This window comes from Schistocerca nitens, chromosome 8, assembly GCF_023898315.1.
Source record: "Schistocerca nitens isolate TAMUIC-IGC-003100 chromosome 8, iqSchNite1.1, whole genome shotgun sequence".
Taxonomy (NCBI): domain Eukaryota; kingdom Metazoa; phylum Arthropoda; class Insecta; order Orthoptera; family Acrididae; genus Schistocerca; species Schistocerca nitens.
In genome coordinates this window covers 480,906,396-480,930,087 of record NC_064621.1, presented here as the reverse complement: position 1 = coordinate 480,930,087, position 23,692 = coordinate 480,906,396, and the positions used below count along the sequence as shown (strand labels likewise).

Here is a 23,692-nt window from a genome sequence, read left to right as displayed (position 1 = left end):
ACATAATGCACTTAAAATCTAACTGTAAAATACATATTCGTTTCGCTTCAATAAAATTGATTTTCTGCAGGAAGTATTTTGACTCTAAAAATGTGTTGTATGAAAAGATAATTAGTTGTGCCATCTGTTGTTACATTTTGTGATAAGTATCTCATTTTGTTTTTGTAGAATTTGTATTATATTGTTTAAGCAAGTTTGTGTTTGCACATGACTTGAACTGTTTGAACAGTTTATGTCACAGTTCGAGAAATCTCAAGTTCTGTTCGATCTATTGTGTGGCATTTAGGATTTTAATAATAAAAATTACTGTGTAACATGGACTAAAATACCTTCTAGGGTATATATCGTATTTAACAGTGGCAAGTGATCAATAAATAAGAGTTTGCAGTAACGTTTCTGTCAAGTTTTCAAGTTTTTGCTCATTCAGCGATCAAATGATGTCTCATGGTACAATCTCCAATCTCCACTATAATTTATGCTCCCGATAGGAATTACAGGCAGTTTGCCACAATATATTCTGATTGTTAGGCATTTGATTTTGCATCAATTTTCTTCATTGTTTCATCTGAATGTATGTGAAGCAAATCAGCCAAGAACTTTTAATTAAATTGGTCAAGTACTTTTGAAGATGTCTGGTAACAGTGTTTCTCCTTATATATATATAATCTCCAAAAACAAAGATGATGTGACTTACCAAATGAAAGTGCTGGCAGGTCGACAGACACACAAACATACACACAAAATTCAAGCTTTCGCAACAAACTGTTCAAACTGTTGCCTCATCAGGAAAGAGGGAAGGAGAGGGAAAGACGAAAGGATGTGGGTTTTAAGGGAGAGGGTAAGGAGTCATTCCAATCCCGGGAGCGGAAAGACTTACCTTAGGGGGAAAAAAAGGACGGGTATCACTCGCACACACACACATATCCATCCACACATATACAGACACAAGCAGGCATATTTAAGACTAAGAGTTTGGGCAGAGATGATACATTTTCCCCCTAAGGTAAGTCTTTCCGCTCCCGGGATTGGTATGACTCCTTACCCTCTCCCTTAAAACCCACATCCTTTCGTCTTTCCCTCTCCTTCCCTCTTTCCTGATGAGGCAACAGTTTGTTGCGAAAGCTTGAATTTTGTGTGTATGTTTGTGTTTGTTTGTGTGTCTGTCGACCTGCCAGCACTTTCATTTGGTAAGTCACATCATCTTTGTTTTTGGATATATTTTTCCTACGTGGAATGTTTCCCTATATATATATATATATATATATATATATATATATAAAGAAAGATGATGAGACTTACCAAACAAAAGCGCTGGCAGGTCGATAGACACACAAACATATATATATATATATATATATATATATATATATATATATATATATATATAGAGGGAAACATTCCACGTGGGAAAAATATATCTAAAACAAAGATGAAGTGACTTACCAAACGAAAGCGCTGGCACGTCGATAGACACACAAACATACACACAAAATTCAAGCTTTCGCAACAAACTGTTGCCTCATCAGGAAAGAGGGAAGGAGAGGGAAAGACGAAAGGATGTGGGTTTTAAGGGAGGGGTAAGGAGTCATTCCAATCCCGGGAGCGGAAAGACTTACCTTAGGGGGAAAAAAGGACGGGTATACACTCGCACACACACACATATCCATCCACACATGTACAGACACAAGCAGACATATTTTAAAAACAAAGATGATGTGACTTACCGAACGAAAGTGCTGGCAGGTCCCTTAAAACCCACATCCTTTCGTCTTTCCCTCTCCTTCCCCTCTTTCCTGATGAGGCAACAGTTTGTTGCGAAAGCTTGAATTTTGTGTGTGTGTTTGTGTGTCTATCGACCTGCCAGCACTTTCGTTCGGTACGTCACTTCATCTTTGTTTTAGATATATTTTTCCCACGTGGAATGTTTCCCTCTATATATATATATATATATATATATATATATATATATATATATATATATATATATATATATATATATATAAGATGTGACTTACCAAACGAAAGTGCTGGCAGGTTGATAGACACACAAACATACGCACAAAATTCTAGCTTTTGCAACCAACGGCTGCTTCATCAGGAAAGAGGGAATGAGAGGGAAAGACGAAAGGATGTGGGTTTTAAGGGAGAGGGTAAGGAGTCATTCCAATCCCGGGAGCGGAAAGACTTACCTTGGGGGGAAAAAAGGACAGGTATATACTCGCATACACACACATACCCATCTGCACAGACACAAGCAGACATTTTACATGTATCCCTATATATATATATATATATATATATATATATATATATAGAGAGAGAGAGAGAGAGAGAGAGAGAGAGAGAGAGAGAGAGAGGGGGGGGGGGGGGGGGGGGGAACATTCCACGTGGGAAAAATATATCTAGCTTTCGCAACCAACAGTTGCTTCGTCAGGAAAGAGGGAAAGATGAAAGGATGTGGGTTTTAAGGGAGAGGGTAAGGAGTCATTCCAATCCCGGGAGTGGAAAGACTTACCTTAGGGGGAAAAAAGGACGGGTATACACTGGCACACACACACATATCCATCCGCACATACACAGACACAGGCAGACATTTGTAAAGGCAAAGAGTTTGGGCAGAGATGTCAGTCGAGGCGGAAGTAGAGGCAAAGATGTTGTTGAAAGACAGGTGACGTATGAGCAGCGGCAAATTGAAATTAGCGGAGATTGAGGCCTGGCGGATAACGAGAAGAGAGGATATACTGAAGGGCAAGTTCCCATCTCCGGAGTTCTGACAGGTTGGTGTTAGTGGGAAGTATCCAGATAACCCGGACGGTGTAACACTGTGCCAAGATGTGCTGGCCGTCCACCAAGGCATGTTTAGCCACAGGATGATCCTCATTACCAACAAACACTGTCTGCCTGTGTCCATTCATGCGAATGGACAGTTTGTTGCTGGTCATTCCCACATAGAAAGCTTCACAGTGTAGGCAGGTCAGTTGGTAAATCACGTGGGTGCTTTCACACGTGTCTCTGCCTTTGATCGTGTACACCTTCCGGGTTACAGGACTGGAGTAGGTGGTGGTGGGAGGGTGCATGGGACAGGTTTTACACCGGGGGCGGTTACAAGGGTAGGAGCCAGAGGGTAGGGAAGGTGGTTTGGGGATTTCATAGGGATGAACTAAGAGGTTACGAAGGTTAGGTGGACGGCGGAAAGACACTCTTGGTGGAGTGGGGAGGATTTCATGAAGGATGGATCTCATTTCAGGGCAGGATTTGAGGAATTTGTATCCCTGCTGGAGAGCCACATTCAGAGTCTGATCCAGTCCCGGAAAGTATCCTGTCACAAGTGGGGCACTTTTGGGGTTCTTCTGTGAGAGGTTCTGGGTTTGAGGAGATGAGGAAGTGGCTCTGGTTATTTGCTTCTGTACCAGGTCGGGAGGGTAGTTGCGGGATGCGAAAGCTGTTTTCAGGTTGTTGGTGTAATGGTTCAGGGATTCCGGAGTGGAGCAGATTCGTTTGCCACGAAGACCTAGGCTGTAGGGAACGGACCGTTTGATGTGGAATGGGTGGCAGCTGTCATAATGGAGGTACTGTTGCTTGTTGGTGGGTTTGATGTGGACGGACGTGTGAAGCTGGCCATTGGAAAGGTGGAGGTCAACGTCAAGGAAAGTGGATGGGATTTGGAGTAGGACCAGGTGAATCTGATGGAACCAAAGGAGTTTAGGTTGGAGAGGAAATTCTGGAGTTCTCCTTCACTGTGAGTCCAGATCATGAAGACGTCATCAATAAATCTGTACCAAACTTTGGGTTGGCAGGCCTGGGTAACCAAGAAGGCTTCCTCTAAGCGACCCATGAATAGGTTGGCGTACGAGGGGGCCATCCTGGTGCCCATGGCTGTTCCCTTTAATTGTTGGTATGTCTGGCCTTCGAAAGTGAAGAAGTTGTGGGTCAGGATGAAGCTGGCTAAGGTAATGAGGAAAGAGGTTTTTGGTAGGGTGGCAGGTGATCGGCGTGAAAGGGAGTGCTCCATCACAGCGAGGCCCTGGACGTGCAGAATATTTGTGTATAAGGAAGTGGCATCAATGGTTACAAGGATGGTTTCCGGGGGTAACAGACTGGGTAGGGATTCCAGGCGTTCGAGAAAGTGGTTGGTGTCTTTGATGAAGGATGGGAGACTGCATGTAATGGGTTGAAGGTGTTGATCTACATAGGCAGAGATACGTTCTGTGGGGGCTTGGTAGCCAGCTACAATGGGACGGCCGGGATGATTGGGTTTGTGAATTTTAGGAAGAAGGTAGAAGGTAGGGGTGCGGGGTGTTGGTGGAGTCAGGAGGTTGATGGAGTCAGGTGAAAGGTTTTGTAGGGGGCCTAAGGTTCTGAGGATTCCTTGAAGCTCCGCTTGGACATCAGGAATGGGATTACCTTGGGAAACTTTGTATGTAGTGTTGTCTGAAAGCTGACGCAGTCCCTCAGCCACATACTCCCGACGATCAAGTACCACGGTCGGAAGAATGACAATAGATCGGTCAGCCTTCAGATCATGGATAGCCTGGGCTTCAGCAGTGGTGATGTTGGGAGTAGGATTGAGGTGTTTTAAGAAGGATTGAGAGGCAAGGCTGGAAGTCAGAAATTCCTGGAAGGTTTGGAGAGGGTGATTTTGAGGGAGAGGAGGTGGGTCCTGCTGTGACGGAGGACGGAACTGTTCCAGGCAGGGTTCAATTTGGATAGTGTCTTGGGGAGTTGGACCATTAGGAGTAGGATTAGGATCATTTTTCTTCACGGCAAAGTGATATTTCCAGCAGAGAGTACGGGTGTAGGACAGTAAATCTTTGACAAGGGCTGTTTGGTTGAATCTGGGAGTGGGGCTGAAGGTGAGGCCTTTGGATAGGACAGAGGTTTCGGATTGGGAGAGAGGTTTGGAGGAAAGGTTAACTACTGAATTAGGGTGTTGTGGTTCCAGATTGTGTTGATTGGAATTTTGAGGTTTTGGGGGGAGTGGAGCTGGAAGTGGGAGATTGAGTAGATGGGAGAGACTGGGTCTGTGTGCAATGAGAGGAGGTTGAGGTTTGCTGGAAAGGTTGTGGAGGGTGAGTGAGTTGCCTTTCCGGAGGTGGGAAACCAGGAGATTGGATAGTTTTTTGAGGTGGAGGGTGGCATGCTGTTCTAATTTGCGATTGGCCTGTAGGAGGATGCTCGTACAGCCGGTGTGGATGTGGGAGAGGAAAGATTGAGGACTTTTATTAAGGATAGGAGTTGACAGGTGTGTTCATTGGCTGAGTTGATGTGTAGGTGAAGGTTTAGGTGGGTGAGGGCATTTCCATTTTTCCCACATCACTGATCTTTTTTAGCCGCTTCCCACATGTTTTAACGTCATTATTTCTTCGTCAGACAATTGTCAGCCTCATTTTTACAATCTGCCACCACTAAACCACTCCTTTTAATACATTTACACGCAGTTTTTTCGAAATTTTCCCAAATTGCTCCACCCTTTAACGTGTTTTGGCGGCAACACAACAACACAACCACATAACCTTTGTGCACATCGTTGTCTACCAACCCAAGTTCACCACAGGATCAACATAGCCCAGCTATAACCAACACTTTTTCGCCTTTTTTCACACCAGATCTCCAGTTGCTTTCTATTTCACCTTATCTCTCGCCATATATTTTTATTTTCTTTTTCATTTCAGCCTCATGTTACACTTTCCACTTTCTAATACCATGTCACCCTCACAACATCCCCACAACGACCCCATTAAGTTTTATTTACATTCCCTCCGCAAACATGCCTTCGCCCTAGCCAGATTACACTACCATATTCTATTTTCTCAGGCGTGTCTGACATTTGGCATTACCCCCAAAGGCCTCACACTTAAAGTTCCTATCTCTGGCTGTAATCTTTCTTTCCATCAGTCCCTATACCAGTTCCAAACTGACAATCCATTGCCCTCACCCACCTAATTCTTCACCTACACATCAACTCAGCCAATGAACACACCCGTCAACTCCTATCCTTAATAAAAGTCCTCAATCTTTCCTCTCCCACATCCACACCGGCTGTTCAGAGCATCCTCCTACAGGCCAATCGCAAATTAGAACAGCATGCCACCCTCCACCTCAAAAAACTATCCAATCTTCTGGTTTCCCACCTCCGGAAAGGCAACTCACTCACCCTTCACAACCTTCCAGCAAACCTCAACCTCCTCTCATTGCACACAGACCCAGTCTCTCCCATCTACTCAATCTCCCACTTCCAGCTCCACTCCCCCCAAAACCTCAAAATTCCAATCAACACAATCTGGAACCACAACACCCTAATTCAGTAGTTAACCTTTCCTCCAAACCTCTCTCCCAATCCGAAACCTCTGTCCTATCCAAAGGCCTCACCTTCAGCCCCACTCCCAGATTCAACCAAACAGCCCTTGTCAAAGATTTACTGTCCTACACCCGTACTCTCTGCTGGAAATATCACTTTGCCGCGAAGAAAAATGATCCTAATCCTACTCCTAATGGTCCAACTCCCCAAGACACTATCCAGATTGAACCCTGCCTGGAACAGTTCCGTCCTCCGTCACAGCAGGACCCACCTCCTCTCCCTCAAAATCACCCTCTCCAAACCTTCCAGGAATTTCTGACTTCCAGCCTTGCCTCTCAATCCTTCTTAAAACACCTCAATCCTACTCCCAACATCACCACTGCTGAAGCCCGGGCTATCCATGATCTGAAGGCTGACCGATCTATTGTCATTCTTCCGACCGTGGTACTTGATCGTCGGGAGTATGTGGCTGAGGGACTGCGTCAGCTTTCAGACAACACTACATACAAAGTTTCCCAAGGTAATCCCATTCCTGATGTCCAGGCGGAGCTTCAAGGAATCCTCAGAACCTTAGGCCCCCTACAAAACCTTTCACCTGACTCCATCAACCTCCTGACTCCACCAACACCCTGCACCCCTACCTTCTACCTTCTTCCTAAAATTCACAAACCCAATCATCCCGGCCGTCCCATTGTAGCTGGCTACCAAGCCCCCACAGAACGTATCTCTGCCTATGTAGATCAACACCTTCAACCCATTACATGCAGTCTCCCATCCTTCATCAAAGACACCAACCACTTTCTCGAACGCCTGGAATCCCTACCCAGTCTGTTACCCCCAGAAACCATCCTTGTAACCATTGATGCCACTTCCTTATACACAAATATTCCGCACGTCCAGGGCCTCGCTGCGATGGAGCACTCCCTTTCACCTGCCACCCTACCAAAAACCTCTTTCCTCATTACCTTAGCCAGCTTCATCCTGACCCACAACTTCTTCACTTTCGAAGGCCAGACATACCAACAATTAAAGGGAACAGCGATGGGCACCAGGATGGCCCCCTCGTACGCCAACCTATTCATGGGTCGCTTAGAGGAGGCCTTCTTGGTTACCCAGGCCTGCCAACCCAAAGTTTGGTACAGATTTATTGATGACATCTTCATGATCTGGACTCACAGTGAAGGAGAACTCCAGAATTTCCTCTCCAACCTAAACTCCTTTGGTTCCATCAGATTCACCTGGTCCTACTCCAAATCCCATCCACTTTCCTTGACGTTGACCTCCACCTTTCCAATGGCCAGCTTCACACGTCCGTCCACATCAAACCCACCAACAAGCAACAGTACCTCCATTATGACAGCTGCCACCCATTCCACATCAAACGGTCCGTTCCCTACAGCCTAGGTCTTCGTGGCAAACGAATCTGCTCCACTCCGGAATCCCTGAACCATTACACCAACAACCTGAAAACAGCTTTCGCATCCCGCAACTACCCTCCCGACCTGGTACAGAAGCAAATAACCAGAGCCACTTCCTCATCTCCTCAAACCCAGAACCTCCCACAGAAGAACCCCAAAAGTGCCCCACTTGTGACAGGATACTTTCCGGGACTGGATCAGACTCTGAATGTGGCTCTCCAGCAGGGATACAAATTCCTCAAATCCTGCCCTGAAATGAGATCCATCCTTCATGAAATCCTCCCCACTCCACCAAGAGTGTCTTTCCGCCGTCCACCTAACCTTCGTAACCTCTTAGTTCATCCCTATGAAATCCCCAAACCACCTTCCCTACCCTCTGGCTCCTACCCTTGTAACCGCCCCCGGTGTAAAACCTGTCCCATGCACCCTCCCACCACCACCTACTCCAGTCCTGTAACCCGGAAGGTGTACACGATCAAAGGCAGAGACACGTGTGAAAGCACCCACGTGATTTACCAACTGACCTGCCTACACTGTGAAGCTTTCTATGTGGGAATGACCAGCAACAAACTGTCCATTCGCATGAATGGACACAGGCAGACAGTGTTTGTTGGTAATGAGGATCATCCTGTGGCTAAACATGCCTTGGTGGACGGCCAGCACATCTTGGCACAGTGTTACACCGTCCGGGTTATCTGGATACTTCCCACTAACACCAACCTGTCAGAACTCCGGAGATGGGAACTTGCCCTTCAGTATATCCTCTCTTCTCGTTATCCGCCAGGCCTCAATCTCCGCTAATTTCAATTTGCCGCCGCTCATACGTCACCTGTCTTTCAACAACATCTTTGCCTTTACAAATGTCTGCTTGTGTCTGTGTATGTGCGGATGGATATGTGTGTGTGTGTGTGTGTGTGTGTGTGTGTGTGTGTGTGCGCGCGCGAGTGTATACCTGTCCTTTTTTCCCCCAAGGTAAGTCTTTCCACTCCCGGGATTGGAATGACTCCTTACCCTCTCCCTTAAAACCCACATCCTTTCGTCTTTCCCTCTCCTTCCCTCTTTCCTGATGAAGCAACCATTGGTTGCGAAAGCTAGAATTTTGTGTGTATGTATGTGTTTGTGTATGTTTCTATCGACCTGCCAGCACTTTCGTGTGGTAAGTCACATCATATATATATAATCACGTAGGAAAAATATATCTAAAAACAAAGATGATGTGACTTACCAAATGAAAGTGCTGGTAGGTCGACAGACACACAAACATACACACAAAATTCAAGCTTTCGCAACAAACTGTTGCCTCATCAGGAAAGAGGGAAGGAGAGGGAAAGACGAAAGGATGTGGGTTTTAAGGGAGAGGGTAAGGAGTCATTCCAATCCCGGGAGCGGAAAGACTTACCTTAGGGGGAAAAAAGGACGGGTATACACTCGCACACACACACACATCCATCCACACATATACAGACACAAGCAGACATATTTAAAGACAAAGAGTTTGGGCCTGTCTTTAAATATGTCTGCTTGTGTCTGTATATGTGTGGATGGATATGTGTGTGTGTGCGAGTGTATACCCGTCCTTTTTTCCCCCTAAGGTAAGTCGTTCCGCTCCCGGGATTGGAATGACTCCTTACCCTCTCCCTTAAAACCCACATCCTTTCGTCTTTCCCTCTCCTTCCCTCTTTCCTGATGAGGCAACAGTTTGTTGCGAAAGCTTGAATTTTGTGTGTATGTTTGTGTGTCTGTCGACCTGCCAGCACTTTCATTTGGTAAGTCATATATATATATATATATATATATATATATATATATATATATATATATATATATATATATATCTGTGTGTGTGTGTGTGTGTGTGTGTGTACATTAAAAAGTATATAACCTGTATCCACCAAAGAGGGGATTGTATAGAAATTTGAAGTAAATCGTCCAAGAACTTTTAGAGATTCCCTTTCCCCTTTATATTTTACATAAATGTTTAAATTTAGCTTACAAAATCTTACATAGTCAGTGATCTTCCAGTTAACTTGAAGGTAAAATATGCAAAACTTCATCAAGATCAGAATAAAACTGTAGATTTGTATGATAGGAGGTGCTGCATTGTGATTCTTGGATTTGTGACTTTTTCCCTGGTTTCAGGAGGGTGTTCATTATCACTTTCCTCCATGAATCAGGCTATAATTCCTCAGAACTAAATTCTCTTAAAAATTCAGAAGTAGTCCTTGGAGATAAGATTTAGGGGTTAAAATATGTCATGTGCTTCATATAGCCTTGGTGCAGTATTTCCAACAACAAATAAGGTACAGTCTAGCTTATATGTACTTAAGGTATAATTGTACTCTTCAGTGATGTCCAGTTCAGCTGCAATCTATCTACTAATTCCCACCTGTGTTGGAATGTGCAGTCTGCATTGCTGATGAGTACTATTTAGTGGGTGTGTTTTGTCATTGTATGGTCTAAGATTTCAGGTGTGGTGATTAGTCTTCCACTATCTCTTATGGTCAAAATCTCCCTTCTTCTCCTCATTGAATCCTTTATTGTTGCAAATGGTGTAAAATGGTGAACTGACTGAATTAAATCTTGTCAATATATTTTTTTATGTTTTATTTATTTTTAAATGCTGTGAGGTTGTCAGCAGATGGAGTGCAATGGAGTACAGGATTCAATGAGGAGGAAAGGGAGATTTGCCCATAAGAGGTAGTGGAAGGCTTATCACCACACCTGAAATCTTAACAGAGGGCAGCTGAACTGAAGATGCAACAACACTAAAGAGTACAATTGTATCTTCAGTATATGTAAGCTAGAGTGTACCTAATTTGTTATTTCAAATACACCCCCGAGGCTGTACAAAGCAGAGTATGACATGTTTCAACCCCTAAATCTTGTGTTCAGGGACTACTACTCTTAACAGAATTTGATTCTGAGGAACTGTATCCTTATTCCTGGAATAAAGTGATAATGAATCCCCCCATGAAACCAGGGAAAAAGTCAATAATCCAAGTAATCACCATGTAGCACCTCCCAACAATATAAGAAAGACATTAGAACAAATAATTAATGGTTGGTCGGTATGGAACTTTGAGTCTAGAAAGCTTCTAGCCACCTTCACTGTGTTTTCTGAAGGTACCACTGTATACATGATAATGACATGCTCCAAGAGGTATCAATATAAGATGCTGTTCTTGTGAAGGAAACCCTTAAGAGAATTTTTTTTACATTTGAAAGGTTGTAACACTACTTGCCAGTACCAAATTTTACAACTACTGCATGAGTGAGTGTCTTTTCAGTACACTGTAATCTTTCCTTTAAAAATATTTTTAGGTTGGAGTCAGTAACACATTCTTAAACCAAAATATCCAGGAGATTGGTACTACTCAAAGGAATGCCTTAAGTGTTTCCTTTTTGCATCAGCAATTGATAGTTTAGTGTCTACAGCCAGGAACTTGTATGATGCTCTTGGTATGCGAGTAATTTCTCAGTTGTTTGCTCATCTTGTATTCCTTGATTGCAGCTCTATAACTGTATCCAACATTCAGAAGATTAGAATTATGGTTGGAAACCAAGTTTTATCTGGGTGAATGAGTGTGTGTTAACTCTAAATGTGTATCAATTGAAGACATAATGTCGTTGGTCATATTGTGGCACATGTGTATATCATGTTTTTAATCAAATTATATTGAGACTGGCAGCCACCATACTTAATTTTAAGAAATAAATAAAATTTCTGGCCTCATTTTTATAAGAAAAACATGAAGGATCTCATGACAAGAATTCTAAATATATTGTAGTGTCTTAACAGCTGCTCCTGGGAGCCAACTGGATTCTCCTTATCATTATTCTGTAGAACCTTGGGTTGGCTGCAGTTGGACTGTGGCTACAGTTTGTATTTCTCTGCACAACAATACTACCTAAAGTCCACCATGGGGCTATTAGAATAACAATAGAGCCTTCTGAGAAAGTACCATACCCAACCGTTTCCGCAAGGTTAGAGAACCACCTTAACCACTTGTTGGAAGTTCTTCATTTGGTGACATACATAAAACATTCAATTAATGCCTCAGTCTTGGCAATTCGACATTATTGTTTTATTGTCAACTGAACAAGCTTATCAAAATTGCAGAAAAGCGAGAGGTCTTTCTATGATCCATGAGAAACCTGAATGTCCTAACACGGAATTGGAGCAAGTTACTGTCCTGGCTTTTATACATTTTGGGATGAGTACCAAAACTTTACAGCTATTGATACCAGTGGAGTCTAGACAAGTGAAAAATGTTGGTTGCTTAGTAGTTCTCTCTTAGTCTTTGATACAGAACTCATGTAAGGTCCTACATGTGCTGGTGTGAATCAGGTGTGACCAGAAGAATATATGCAGCAAACAAAATGGAATAAACCACACACAATGTTACTTCATTTGCTCTTAAATCACGGGAAGGATATATCATTCCTCTGGGAATCCATGGAATTGAGCTAGCTAGCAGCAGTGGGTGCATGCTACAAAAACAGTATCCTAACTTTACTGTCTCCTTCAGTTTACTACCTTGTTGTTATGAAGAAACCTTGTGTCTCCAGGAGAAGTAGTGGCATGACGTCCAACATGAGATGTGGCAAACAAAGTTAGAATTCTGCCATTGAAGACATCCTTCCAGTTATAAATATAGAAATATGTCACATTAAAGCAATTAAGAATGGCAGAGCCCCCTGACTCAGAGTTAGACCTCACAGCAGGAGGCACCACTGATGTCACTCTTATGGTGTACCAGTTTCAATAAATCATATTTTAATTGATTGCACTTAGTACTCTGATGAAGGGCAGCGGTGTGACCAGGCAACCACCTTCCACTGATCATATGTCACAATGAGACTATTGTTGAAAAGATGTTAAGGTTTTGTATGCTGTCAGAATTGCTGCACAAATTACTAGTGCCAGTTCATCATCTTTTAATCAGAGACCAACCCACCACATTTTTGTGGTTGTCGTTTTACAATTTTTCACTCATTGAACATTCTCTTTCTAACTTCTAAATCTTACAAAAGAACAGAATTTTTCAGTTAATGTCCTTTACAGAACTATATGTTGAACAGTAAGTGCTTTTACCTTTACTGCTTTTCCCTAAATGTGTTACTCATGAAACCATATACTTTGTTATCTGATTAACACAAGCAGGGCTGCTTGTTGCTGTGTTAGTGTGTGCCCTAAACATTGTTGCCATTTTCTCGAGCTTTTATGTTCCACAATATATTTCATTACACATTCAATACAGTATCTGAAATATGTTGCTTATGAACATTATTGCAGGAAATAAAACTGACCGTGAAGACAGGGAAATACCAACCCATGTAGGAGAAGAATTTGCCCGGTGTCACGACATGTACTACCTCGAAACATCTGCCAAAGAGGCTGATAATGTTGAAAGGCTTTTTATGGAAATTGCTGCAGAGCTCATAGAGGTGAGTAAATTCCTTGGCACACAAACAAAATGTTCAAGTAATACCCTTAGTAGTAGAAGACAGTACACTGGAAATGCAGCTATGTGAAGTCACTGGACTTCATTGGCTAAGATAGAAAGACAAATTTGAAAAGAAATTATGGAAATTCTAGTTAACGTCCTTAGTTTGCAGGTAATCACCTATGTAATTTGTTACACCTCTGTTTCTCATTTTGATTGTATGCGGTTTGCTTCTGCTGTCATTCTAAGCCAATTTTCTATCTGTACACATTTGACTACATGAGAGGGGACTTAAAAAACCTTGAGACTACATATTTTCTATGTGGAGACACTATCAATAAATAATGGGAAAGAAAAGTTATAAGCATGATTCAGAAATCATGCTTAATTCTTCGCATTTACTAGCAAAAAGATCTAAGTGCAAATAATTAATGCTGGCCATAAACAAATTAATAGTTTGAAGTCTGTCAGATGCATAGCTGTTTTTGAACATGATTAACATCATTACTTTACGATCGTAGAACTTGTCCATAAAACATAGTTTGGGAAAATTTTGTGTTTTTGCTTTCTAACCTATGAGGAACAAAGTCAGGTGTGCCCTGCTCATGGCTGGAATAATTGCAAGAGCCATGTGTTCAATATAGTGTTCAAAATGCCAGTCCTCTGATATTCATAATTACATGTTTTGTGAATGTAGCTGATGATGGCTCTTGGAACACATGCTATTGAAGATCACAACTGTCGCATAAGTATTTTGCATTCATTCCTTCATATGTTAATTGTATTCTGTAGATCCCCAATGGAGAAAAATCTCCAGAGGTGTGAACAGGTCGAAATATACAGTCATAAGCATTTGGATCAGAGATAGCAACTGTGTTGGAACAGGGAAATAATGTAACTAAGTTGAATTGGAGATAGCTACTGTATTGAAGAGAGGAGGAGGAGGAGGAGGAGGAGGAGAGAGAGAGAGAGAGAGAGAGAGAGAGAAAGGTAATGTGTGCCCCTGTTGTCATGGCCAATCGAATAGTTAAATGTCTCACATGACTGGGATGATGTCAGAGATTGTAATGACCATCAATGAAATATTCAACCACATGATGGGCAAGACATACGAGATCAGTGCATTTGATCATGGGTGCTAGTGTATGGTACACTATCTTCCGAGATCATGTAGGCTCTGGTCTTTTCATGTGAGTGTGCTGCGAGTACCTTGATTCAGGAAAAACTGTCACAACTGGAGTCAGTTAAAGTGAGCAAGAACACATTGATAACATATGTTGTCAGTTATAGCAGAGGTAAGAGCAATTAGATGGACCACAGTCAACAAATGACTTGTTAGTTCAATGCCGGACAACAGCTGGTAAGTAGGTGTGCCATCCAGAGCTGTCAGCTTGCTGTGGTGTACAGAAGCCACTGCTCCACATGTATATCTCTGCTTGACACGGGGCACAGGGTTAGTGTATGTGGAAGAAAGCCAGAATTATATGCCCAAAATGCAGATAATGGTAGACACAACATGCTAATAGCAGGCACTGCCTGCTTGTCGACAGGGGACCATTCGTATGGAGATATTCTTGTGCAGGAATTATTTAAGTGGGACAAAAGGGGATCCTGAAATGCCTGTCATCATCTCTGCCCATCGGATGATACAGGAAGCTGGTGTGTGATCAAGTGCATCCATTTGTTCCCCTGTTGCACACATCATCTGCCATAAGCAAAAAAATGCATTCCATCTGCCAGAATGATTTTAGGAACACTTCTGAGACATTATACATAAGAGTGGTTGCACAATACACCAGACACATGTTGTGAATCCTGCCTAGCCCCTATGAAATACTATTGAGCTAGATGTGCAGGATTTAGACCAAGCTCTGAGTAACCTCAGCAGATGAGTGTCATTGACCGGAATGGGTCCCAATTAATCTCAAATATATTCCCTTGGATTATTGTACCAAGATGTAAAAATAGAGGTCAAGTCTTCACAACCATGTACGCAATAGATAACCATTTTCAAGACAATTGCAGATGTGCCTGGCTGTAGTAAAAATATGTGATACCTAATGTTCAATACAGTGCCGTCTAAGTAGTCCTGTCAGGTATATACCAAGCCACAATTGCAAGGTTTCCAGATATCAACAGTGACGGCTGGGTTTTATATGCTAATGTACTGTAGCACACTGTAAATATTACACTAAAATTTCGCCATTTCTCTTTGAATGCAAGTAGGAAATTGCACTAAATGACCCCATTTCTCTTCGAATGCGAGCTGAAAATCACACTAAAATTCCACAATTTCTCTTTGAATGCTTGCTGGTGTGCAGATAAGATGGAGAAACACATCTTTTGTAGTATTCTCTCCACAATAGCTAGAAACCTGTGATCAACTCAGAGAAGGGGTGCAGCTGTCTGTTTTCAATTGTGCATGCTCTGATATGACATCATCCATTCCAGCACAATGAGTGTTACATAGCTCGCAGTAACAGATCAACGTTTTTTTAATTGTATGTAAAGTATTGTGCAAGCATAGAGTATGAGGGAGCTCAGATGAACGGTTTGTCCTAATGGAGCTGTGGCTGAGTGTTCAAATGCACTTACTGCCAGTTCGTCTGCTTGGGTTCGGTTCCCACTACTACCAACTTATTTTTTTGTTATTGTTCCTCACAATGTCGAACTATTAATTACAAAATTTAAATATATTTAAACATTTCAGTTTATATATGTAGAAGTAATAGTGTCAAAAGGCACTAGATGATGATAAAAAAGTGAGTAAATGAGAAATTTAGTATGAAAGTGCTTTCGTAGAATATTTCGCCTGAGTGAGCCGTAGGGAAAGGTAAAACGATTTCTAAAGATTTACACATAGAATATATGGGATTCCAAGCCCACTGACTGATAATTCATTGGCTCAGGTTGGATTCCAGCGGCTATGTCAGCCTTGCGCCCACTTGCAATGTTAATACATAAAATTAATATATTCAAATTAGTTACGATTACTAACCATGTATGTCAGAAGGCTATAGGCCACCACACTGTAGCACATGGTAAAATTTTGCTCAATCTGCCAATGATAAATTGTCCATCAACCATCCTGAAAGGGCACTGATGATGGAGGGAGTTCAGGACATATGGTTCACTTAGTGGTTGCACAAAACTTGAGCAATTTTGAGAAATTTTGGCAATGTTCTGGAACTTCAGCAATTTCTACATGATATAAGAATAAAAATTAACAATCCAAATTGCAGTTTCTTTTCTTTCTGTTGACGGTCACCAGTTTCTGTTGATAATTTTGGTCAGATGATTGTTATGATAATCAAAACCAGTAAATAGCAATAAAAAGAAAATATGTTATAATTTAGACTTACTTTTTGTTCATATATGATCAATTTTGTATGAAATAGTTTCTGTGTAGCACAATACAACTTTTTAATTAAGTGCCATCTCTTCAGTCACCTTGCCCTCTGGATTTGTTTGTGCAGTTTGTGTCCTACCTGTTGCTCACTGCGCCCTTACTGACGAAAGATATATTTCACATGAAATATGAAGAATGGATCCTTGAGGGCATAGAATTACAACCTTATTGCAACCTTCATGAGACTGTAAATGGCAGTCAACAAATATCAAATTATCAATTGGACTTTTACAGTGTCAGGCACTTAGTGCAGATATACAGCAATTTTTTAGAGTGAGTCAAACATTTGAAATTCTGAAATGGAATAATGACAATATGGTAAGGATTGCTACTCTCCACATAGAGGAGGCATGGAGAGGCAGACAGGCACAATGAAAAATAATGCTAGATATTATTCAACTATTGGACTAAACCCTTCATCAGACATAGACAAAACAAACTCACACACATCCATACAATTACAATACAGAGCCATTGTCATCTCCGGACACTAGTCCACAACTGTGACAGCATCTGAAAGAAGCATTGATTGTTGGCTGGTGCGAGTAGCAAGGATACAGAGGAGGTGGGGAGTTGGAGGGACAGCAGGGTAGGTGTGGGGAAGATGCTAGTGCTGCTTGTGGCAGCATGCAGGGATGTGATGGGTACAAGGTAGTGGGCTGCTAGGTGCAGCACTGGGACACTATGCTGGAAGGCAGAGAGGACAGAAGCAGAGAAGGGGGAAAGACTCCACAGGTGCACTGGTGAGATAGAAGGCTTGTGTAGCGGTGAACTGGAAGCAAGGAAGAGGATGGCAGGTGGAGGACAGGGCTACCTGAGATTGAGGCCAAGGGGAGGAGGAGGGGACTACAGGAATGAAGGATGTGTTGTAGGGAGAGCTCTTACCTGCACAATTCCGCTATATTGGTTTTGGGAGAGAATCCAGATGGCACAGGCTCTGTAGCAGTTGTTGAAGTCAAGTACATTGTACTTTAAAAAATGGACACAAACAGTCTCGAGGCACAAACATTTATTTTGATAGTAACCGGTTTCGGTCAGTTCTTGTCCATCCTCAGACCCTCATACCATGATGGTAGGCAGTGGTGGTGAATGGAGCAGGTATTGTAATGCCACAAACATCAACTGCTTGAAATTCTAAAATTATTTTTTGTTAGTTATTCACAAACAAGGGCCCATCAGGGCAAATGGCTGTTGGGTATGATGCCTGGAACCCCACACCAACATACACAGCTGTATGGATGATTTCATAATGTCAATCCCACCCTGGGGACCTCTCCTTTTTAGTGCTTTCTACACCACAGGCTATTTTGATCCACCTATCCAATAGTAGCTTCTCAACTCTGGGGATGAGTGCTTGTTCTCCAGCACATCCTTGCATCCCGGCACCATCCACTTCTTAACCTATTTTATTTATTGTTATCTTTTTTTCTTTTTTTTTTTTCATCCCGTCTCACCACTGCCTTCCCCCCCCCCCCCCCCCCCCCCTCCCAATTGTGGCAGCAGTCATCAACTGCTGTAATGTATGATCTGAACTGATAGTTCGTCCAAGGTGGCTATGTAACTACCAATGTCAGTAAAATCTAAACTTTATTTAAGCCACAGTTTTTACTGTTCAACTTGTGAAGAGTTGGAACGTAAATAACACAAAGTCCAAACAAAATTGTTACTTCTGATTCAAGTGGAAACTAAGAGAGTCAATAAATAACTTATCTGCAATGTTCAAAAACAAAAATATGTAGTTGGTATGCTGGCTGGTCGATGACTGTGGCTTGGCTGCTCACCGAACTCACGGTTACTCGCTGAAACAGAGTGTAACCAGGACTGGCTCCACAATTGGAACTGCTTACTTGGAGTCCTGCTGGCATTTTTACATGCATCTGTTAGCAGTAGTTAGAATTTTGATTCCTGAATTTTAGTGTTGGCTCATCATCCTGTTTCCTTGTAATGTTATAATTTTCTTTATGATATTAAAATAAAGCTTTGATAATATTGGAAATGTAACAGAATATTTTGTTCACATTTTGTTTTTTCTTTCAGCAAGCAAAGAGTAAGGAATTGCCAAGATATGATGGAAGTGGTGCACCATCACTGGAAGGCCGCACAACTACTGTTGGAGACAATACTGGTGGGTGTTGCTCTCGCCTCTAGTGAACAACAGCACAAATTAAATGGAAGGCTTTATTTTTCAAGTGATGCTTCCAATCCTATCTACTGAACTCAGTCATTCCACTGAAATTGGTGATATTGCTTGTAAAGAAAATTTTTTCACATCGTGTAATCATATTGCCTCAACAGTAAATTTTTTCCTGTCAGTGTTATTTACATTGGGAGCATAGCAGCCTTCTCCACACAGTGATCACTACCTACATGTGCACTCTCTCGCCTGTGTTGATTTATACTTGTTGATGATGATTGTACACTGTTTCTTTTAACCTGGCTTTGACAGTATCATAGAATTTATTCCACCTAAGCTTCATTTTATCATGGTTGCTTGTTCCTGTGTTTGGTGTCGTAATGATTACAGTGAATATTGTTACAGCTATTTCTATGCATATTCCACAATATTTTAAAAGCACTGTACAGCATATACTGGGATACGTCCATAATGCTTTCTGTTGGATAAAATATTATTCAGTGACAATATCTGTGTCACAGTTTATAAATTCTTGTGAACAAACCATGAAAGTTCAGAGAAACATTCATGGATATCATGTTTGTGTTCAGGAGAGCATACCAGTTGTGTGTGAGTAATATCAGCTATCATGCAATTTATTGAAGTTTATAAATAACTGTGTACACTTTTTTTCCCTTATGTCTCTTCTGTCTCACAGGTTTAGCTTCTGGATATTTTTATGCAATTTAATTGTGTTTTGTCAGTTATTGCTGTCCACACCATCTTAATTGTTAAAAAAATTTATCCACAATCTTTTCAGGATAATGAAGTAGGTTATTCCTTTTGTTTTTGCTTTCTGACAATGAACAACAAAAAGACTGCTTGTCCTGTGTGAGACAGATGAACAGTATTTTTGGTTTATCTGTGTAAATTAGCAGTTCTCAGAAAGAAAGAAAGAAAGAGTATACTTACTCAACAAATATTCAGTTAAATACACCATCCATGATATATCTGCATCACAGTCCTCTTAAGTATTTTTCCATGTTCCTATGTAAAGGAAGTAAGTTACATTTCATTGTCAGCAGTTTGAGTTTCATGAAAGTATTATGCTTTCTGAGTTGTAGCGAGATACTGAAAATATAGAATATTGTTAGGTATCTAACCCTCTTTTCTTCTCCTGCCTAACCCTAGTTCGCCCCCCTCCCCCCCGCTCTCTCTCTCTCTCTCTCTCTCTCTCTCTCTCTCTCTCTCTCTCTCTTTCCTCTTTCCTCCTCTCTCACCCCCCTCCCTCCCCCTCTCAGACTCTCCCTCTACCCCCTGCCCTCTACCTCCTCACCTCCCCCTCTCCCCCCCCCACCTTCCTCATTCCCCCCCCCCCTGCCCTGCCTCCCACACACATCGTAATTGTGACACAAGAGATCTTTCATTCTTTGAGAATTCTTCTGAAGCATCCATTATGGTAACAAAATACATTTGCTATTCCAGAAATAGAGAATATGATGATAAGTTTATTACCCTGTTATCAACAGAATACAAGTGAAAGAGAGCTGACAATGTGTTTGTTCCCTCCTGTGAGCCTGCGTGTCTTGCCTGATATAGTTACAGCTGTGGTTTTTGCAACTGTGCTATGTACACAAGAAATACAACTTTCTTAAAATTATATTGAGTATTTATTAATGGAAACAGTGTTTGCAGTTTCCTCCATCTGTGATAATTTGATTAGACTGCATTTATGTATTATTTCTTGAGATGTAAAGAAATCTGAAAATATCACTGTGTTTTAAATGTTTGTATTAACAGATTTTTTAGTTGAGTTGCTGAGACAGTATTCTGTATTTACTCTTCTTATTTTATAATTGTTCCTGACTCCAGGAAATGCAGTTACTTAGTTAATTATGTAAGTAGTTTTGGGCAGCTATTTTAGACTATTCAGATCAGTCTAGCCACAAACAAGGTGATGGTGTCATCTTCCTGCTGTGTTATTTGTACTTAAATTTTTAATAGGTCGTATACATGCATTTTAACTCTGTACATGCTTAAATTTCTTGTATTGCTCTTAACCAAAGACTTCTGTTTAATAAAAATTTTGTTTTTATGTTGACTTGTGCAAGGATTTAATATGTTTTTATTTAATTGTCCTAATCGTAAAATAAATTAACATTTATCACATTTGCTTTATAATATATAGGTATCTCAATAAATTGATAACTTTTTACTACATATGTGTATAAAACCAGAAATATTTACACAGTCATAGCTCAGGTCAAGTTCAGGAATGCTACATAAAAATTTTAATATTTTATGCATCTATTTCCAAGGTAACAATCTCTACTGAAACTATATTCGTTGTGACAGTGATCTTTATTGTTGAAATAGATGATGTTTTCATGGTTAATTGAATCATTTAGCAACTTGCTGCTGCTCTTGGAGAACAAAATGCAAAACCTAATTTAAAAACTTGGAAGACTACATTGAATAGGTTACAGATACAAATGTGTCAGAAACAATATCAGCTAAAGTCAGTTAACATTATGATTTTGAAGATACATGCAATGTATTATAGGCATGATAGAGAGGTGTGTGTGTGTGTGTGTGTGTGTGTGTGTGTGTGTGTGTAAACTGGTACTGTTGCATTTTCAGACTTAGTTTTGCTGTACAGTCAGTTATGCTTGAAAATTAGAATGTGTGTAACCAACAGAAGACGATGTGGATCAAAGAGAATGAAATAGTATATTTATAGATTATCATGTTTAGTCTTCCAAAACGTGATCTTTGTTCCTTACACATATGTGTGCCTGCCTTGTAGAAGGGGATCATACTGACTATGAAATATTATTGTAACTGCTCGATGTTCATATATTTCTGAGTACCTGAGTAAGTTTTTAGTAGTCACTGCAGCACATATGGCACATTACTTTCCTCATCATGAGGTGCCTATTTCACACGGCTGTGTTGTAATAGTAAAGATATTTGCAGATAAAGTACATTTTGGCTATGTAACTGAGTTTTTTTAAAAAGTGGTGACCCTGTGAAGTTGTGTTAACAGTAATGAGCTGATGTTAGACAGGATTGAATTATCCTCTGGTAGGCCTAAATCATTTGAGTTTTCAGTAGTTTCGATTGATAAGCAGAATTGGTACCTTGAAGATGTCATTATAAATTTCTTTGTCGTCATCCTTCTGAGCTAGTTTTCAGCTTTGATGAATTAGAAGACAGTGGAATATTCGGCAGTAAGATATGATTGTTCTGTGATACTCTGCAGGGCTATTTCAATTTTGTGTGCTGTTTGTTTGTAGGCAAAAATTATTGAGAAGAAGAATTTTTTTAATAAGTAACCATTGTAAATTCTTTTTCAGTTGTTTCCAGCTATTTTTCAGGAATCTTGTATTATTGAGGAAGACAGTTCTGAAATTTGTGATCAAACTTTTTATCTCTTGACTTTTAAAAAAAATAGAGAAAAGAAAATGTGTTTGTCTCTGAAATCAAATACTTCTGCTGTTTGATGCAGTTGTTTGACATCTGTTTCTATAGAAACTGGCTGTGATCATTGATAATGTAAAATAGGTGACAGCATGAAGAAACAAATCTAGAGAAGGGATACATGGGAATTTGCTAATTATGCATGCCAATGAAACCAGTAACTGTCATGCTTGACAACAGCATGTGTTAAGATACATTAAGCCTACAAGACCCAAGTACCTCCTTCATGGCTGTGTGTGTTATCTTAAATGAAGAATATATACAGAAATTTGTGTGTTTGTCATAATCAGTTAAATAAATCAGTCAGTTAATAAACCCATCGCAAAATTTACTCCATAGTATCAGATTCAGAGTTTTCTGTAACATCGACATCTCTGTCCTTATAAGTTTTATACACTCCTTTCCATTAAGCTGTAACCACACCATGATGATCATACAGTTTTATATCACTAGCTGCCATGATAACTTGCTTATTTTACAAATCAACTAAGTTGCAGCATTTGGCTGAAATAGTATATTATTTGAAATATTTTCTCACAGTAGTAACTACAAAGTGTTTTGCTTGAGTTCATTGCATCACCAATAAAAGGAGCCGCCTGTGGTGTTGTGCATGTTCATTTCCAGGTTCATGAAAAGGGAATAAACTTTTTTCATTACAACTGATAAAAGATTTCATCCTCTTTCAACCCATTAATTATTAGGAAAAGTTTCAAAGCAAAATTACATTATACGATGAATGGTCTTGTTCAGGTTACTTCTGCAGAGCCAAAACCCAAAGGAAAGGTAAGGAGAAGAGAAATTTTATACATAAAATTTGTCGTTATATGAGATGCACATCAAACGAAAACAAGTCACATCTAGGACACACAACATTAATGCCATATAACACCACCTCTAGCCTTGATAATGCCTTAGAGGTACCAAGTTGTGGGTATACTGATTGCTATGTTTCATCTCCTGTTCCAAGTAATCCTAGAAAATTTCTGTAGGATGTATATCAGGTCATTTAGCTGGCCAGATGAGGTGCAATAAGAGTGTACGTCAAACAAGAACTTATGCATGCTGCCCTGTGAACTCATTTGTTGCCATCTTGCAAGATGGGAATGTCAACAGTGTACCCATCATTAAGATGTAAAGGAAGGACAAGACTTCATGACCGGCAGTGATGAAGTAAACATCCTGGTTCATGTTTATGATACCAGAACAAATGAGTCCAAGTCATGGTATGAAAAATATATAAAAGAACTGCCTCCTGTCACAGCTACACCCTTCGTACACTGAAGCTTAAATATCTCATTGGGCCATTGGTGCATTCAGTGCCTTGCATTATTTGAAAAGAGTCAAAATGGCGACTTGTCAGACCACACTACATGCCTTTAGTGAGCTACTGTCCTGTTCCTGTGTTGTTTTGTTCCTTTGAAGACATGCATCTTTACATTCCATTGTGAGTGGATGTCTTTTGCCTGGTACCCGATTCCAAAACTCCATTATGTGCAGTTCCTTTCACAATGGTCTCTCTGAAATTGT

General features: G+C 40.8%; 1 protein-coding gene across 1 annotated transcript in view; it reads left to right on the top strand.

The window, feature by feature from the left end:
- Window positions 1-20,798, top strand: part of LOC126199338 (ras-related protein Rab-30) — a 36,192-nt gene extending 15,394 nt beyond the window's left edge. Inside the window, exons 5-6 of the mRNA XM_049936190.1 lie at window positions 13,013-13,164; window positions 18,610-20,798. Coding sequence (XP_049792147.1) covers window positions 13,013-13,164; window positions 18,610-18,720 — 263 coding nt within the window. The 3' untranslated portion in view covers window positions 18,721-20,798. The remainder of the gene's footprint in view (window positions 1-13,012; window positions 13,165-18,609) is intronic.
- Window positions 20,799-23,692: the final 2,894 nt, after the last annotated feature.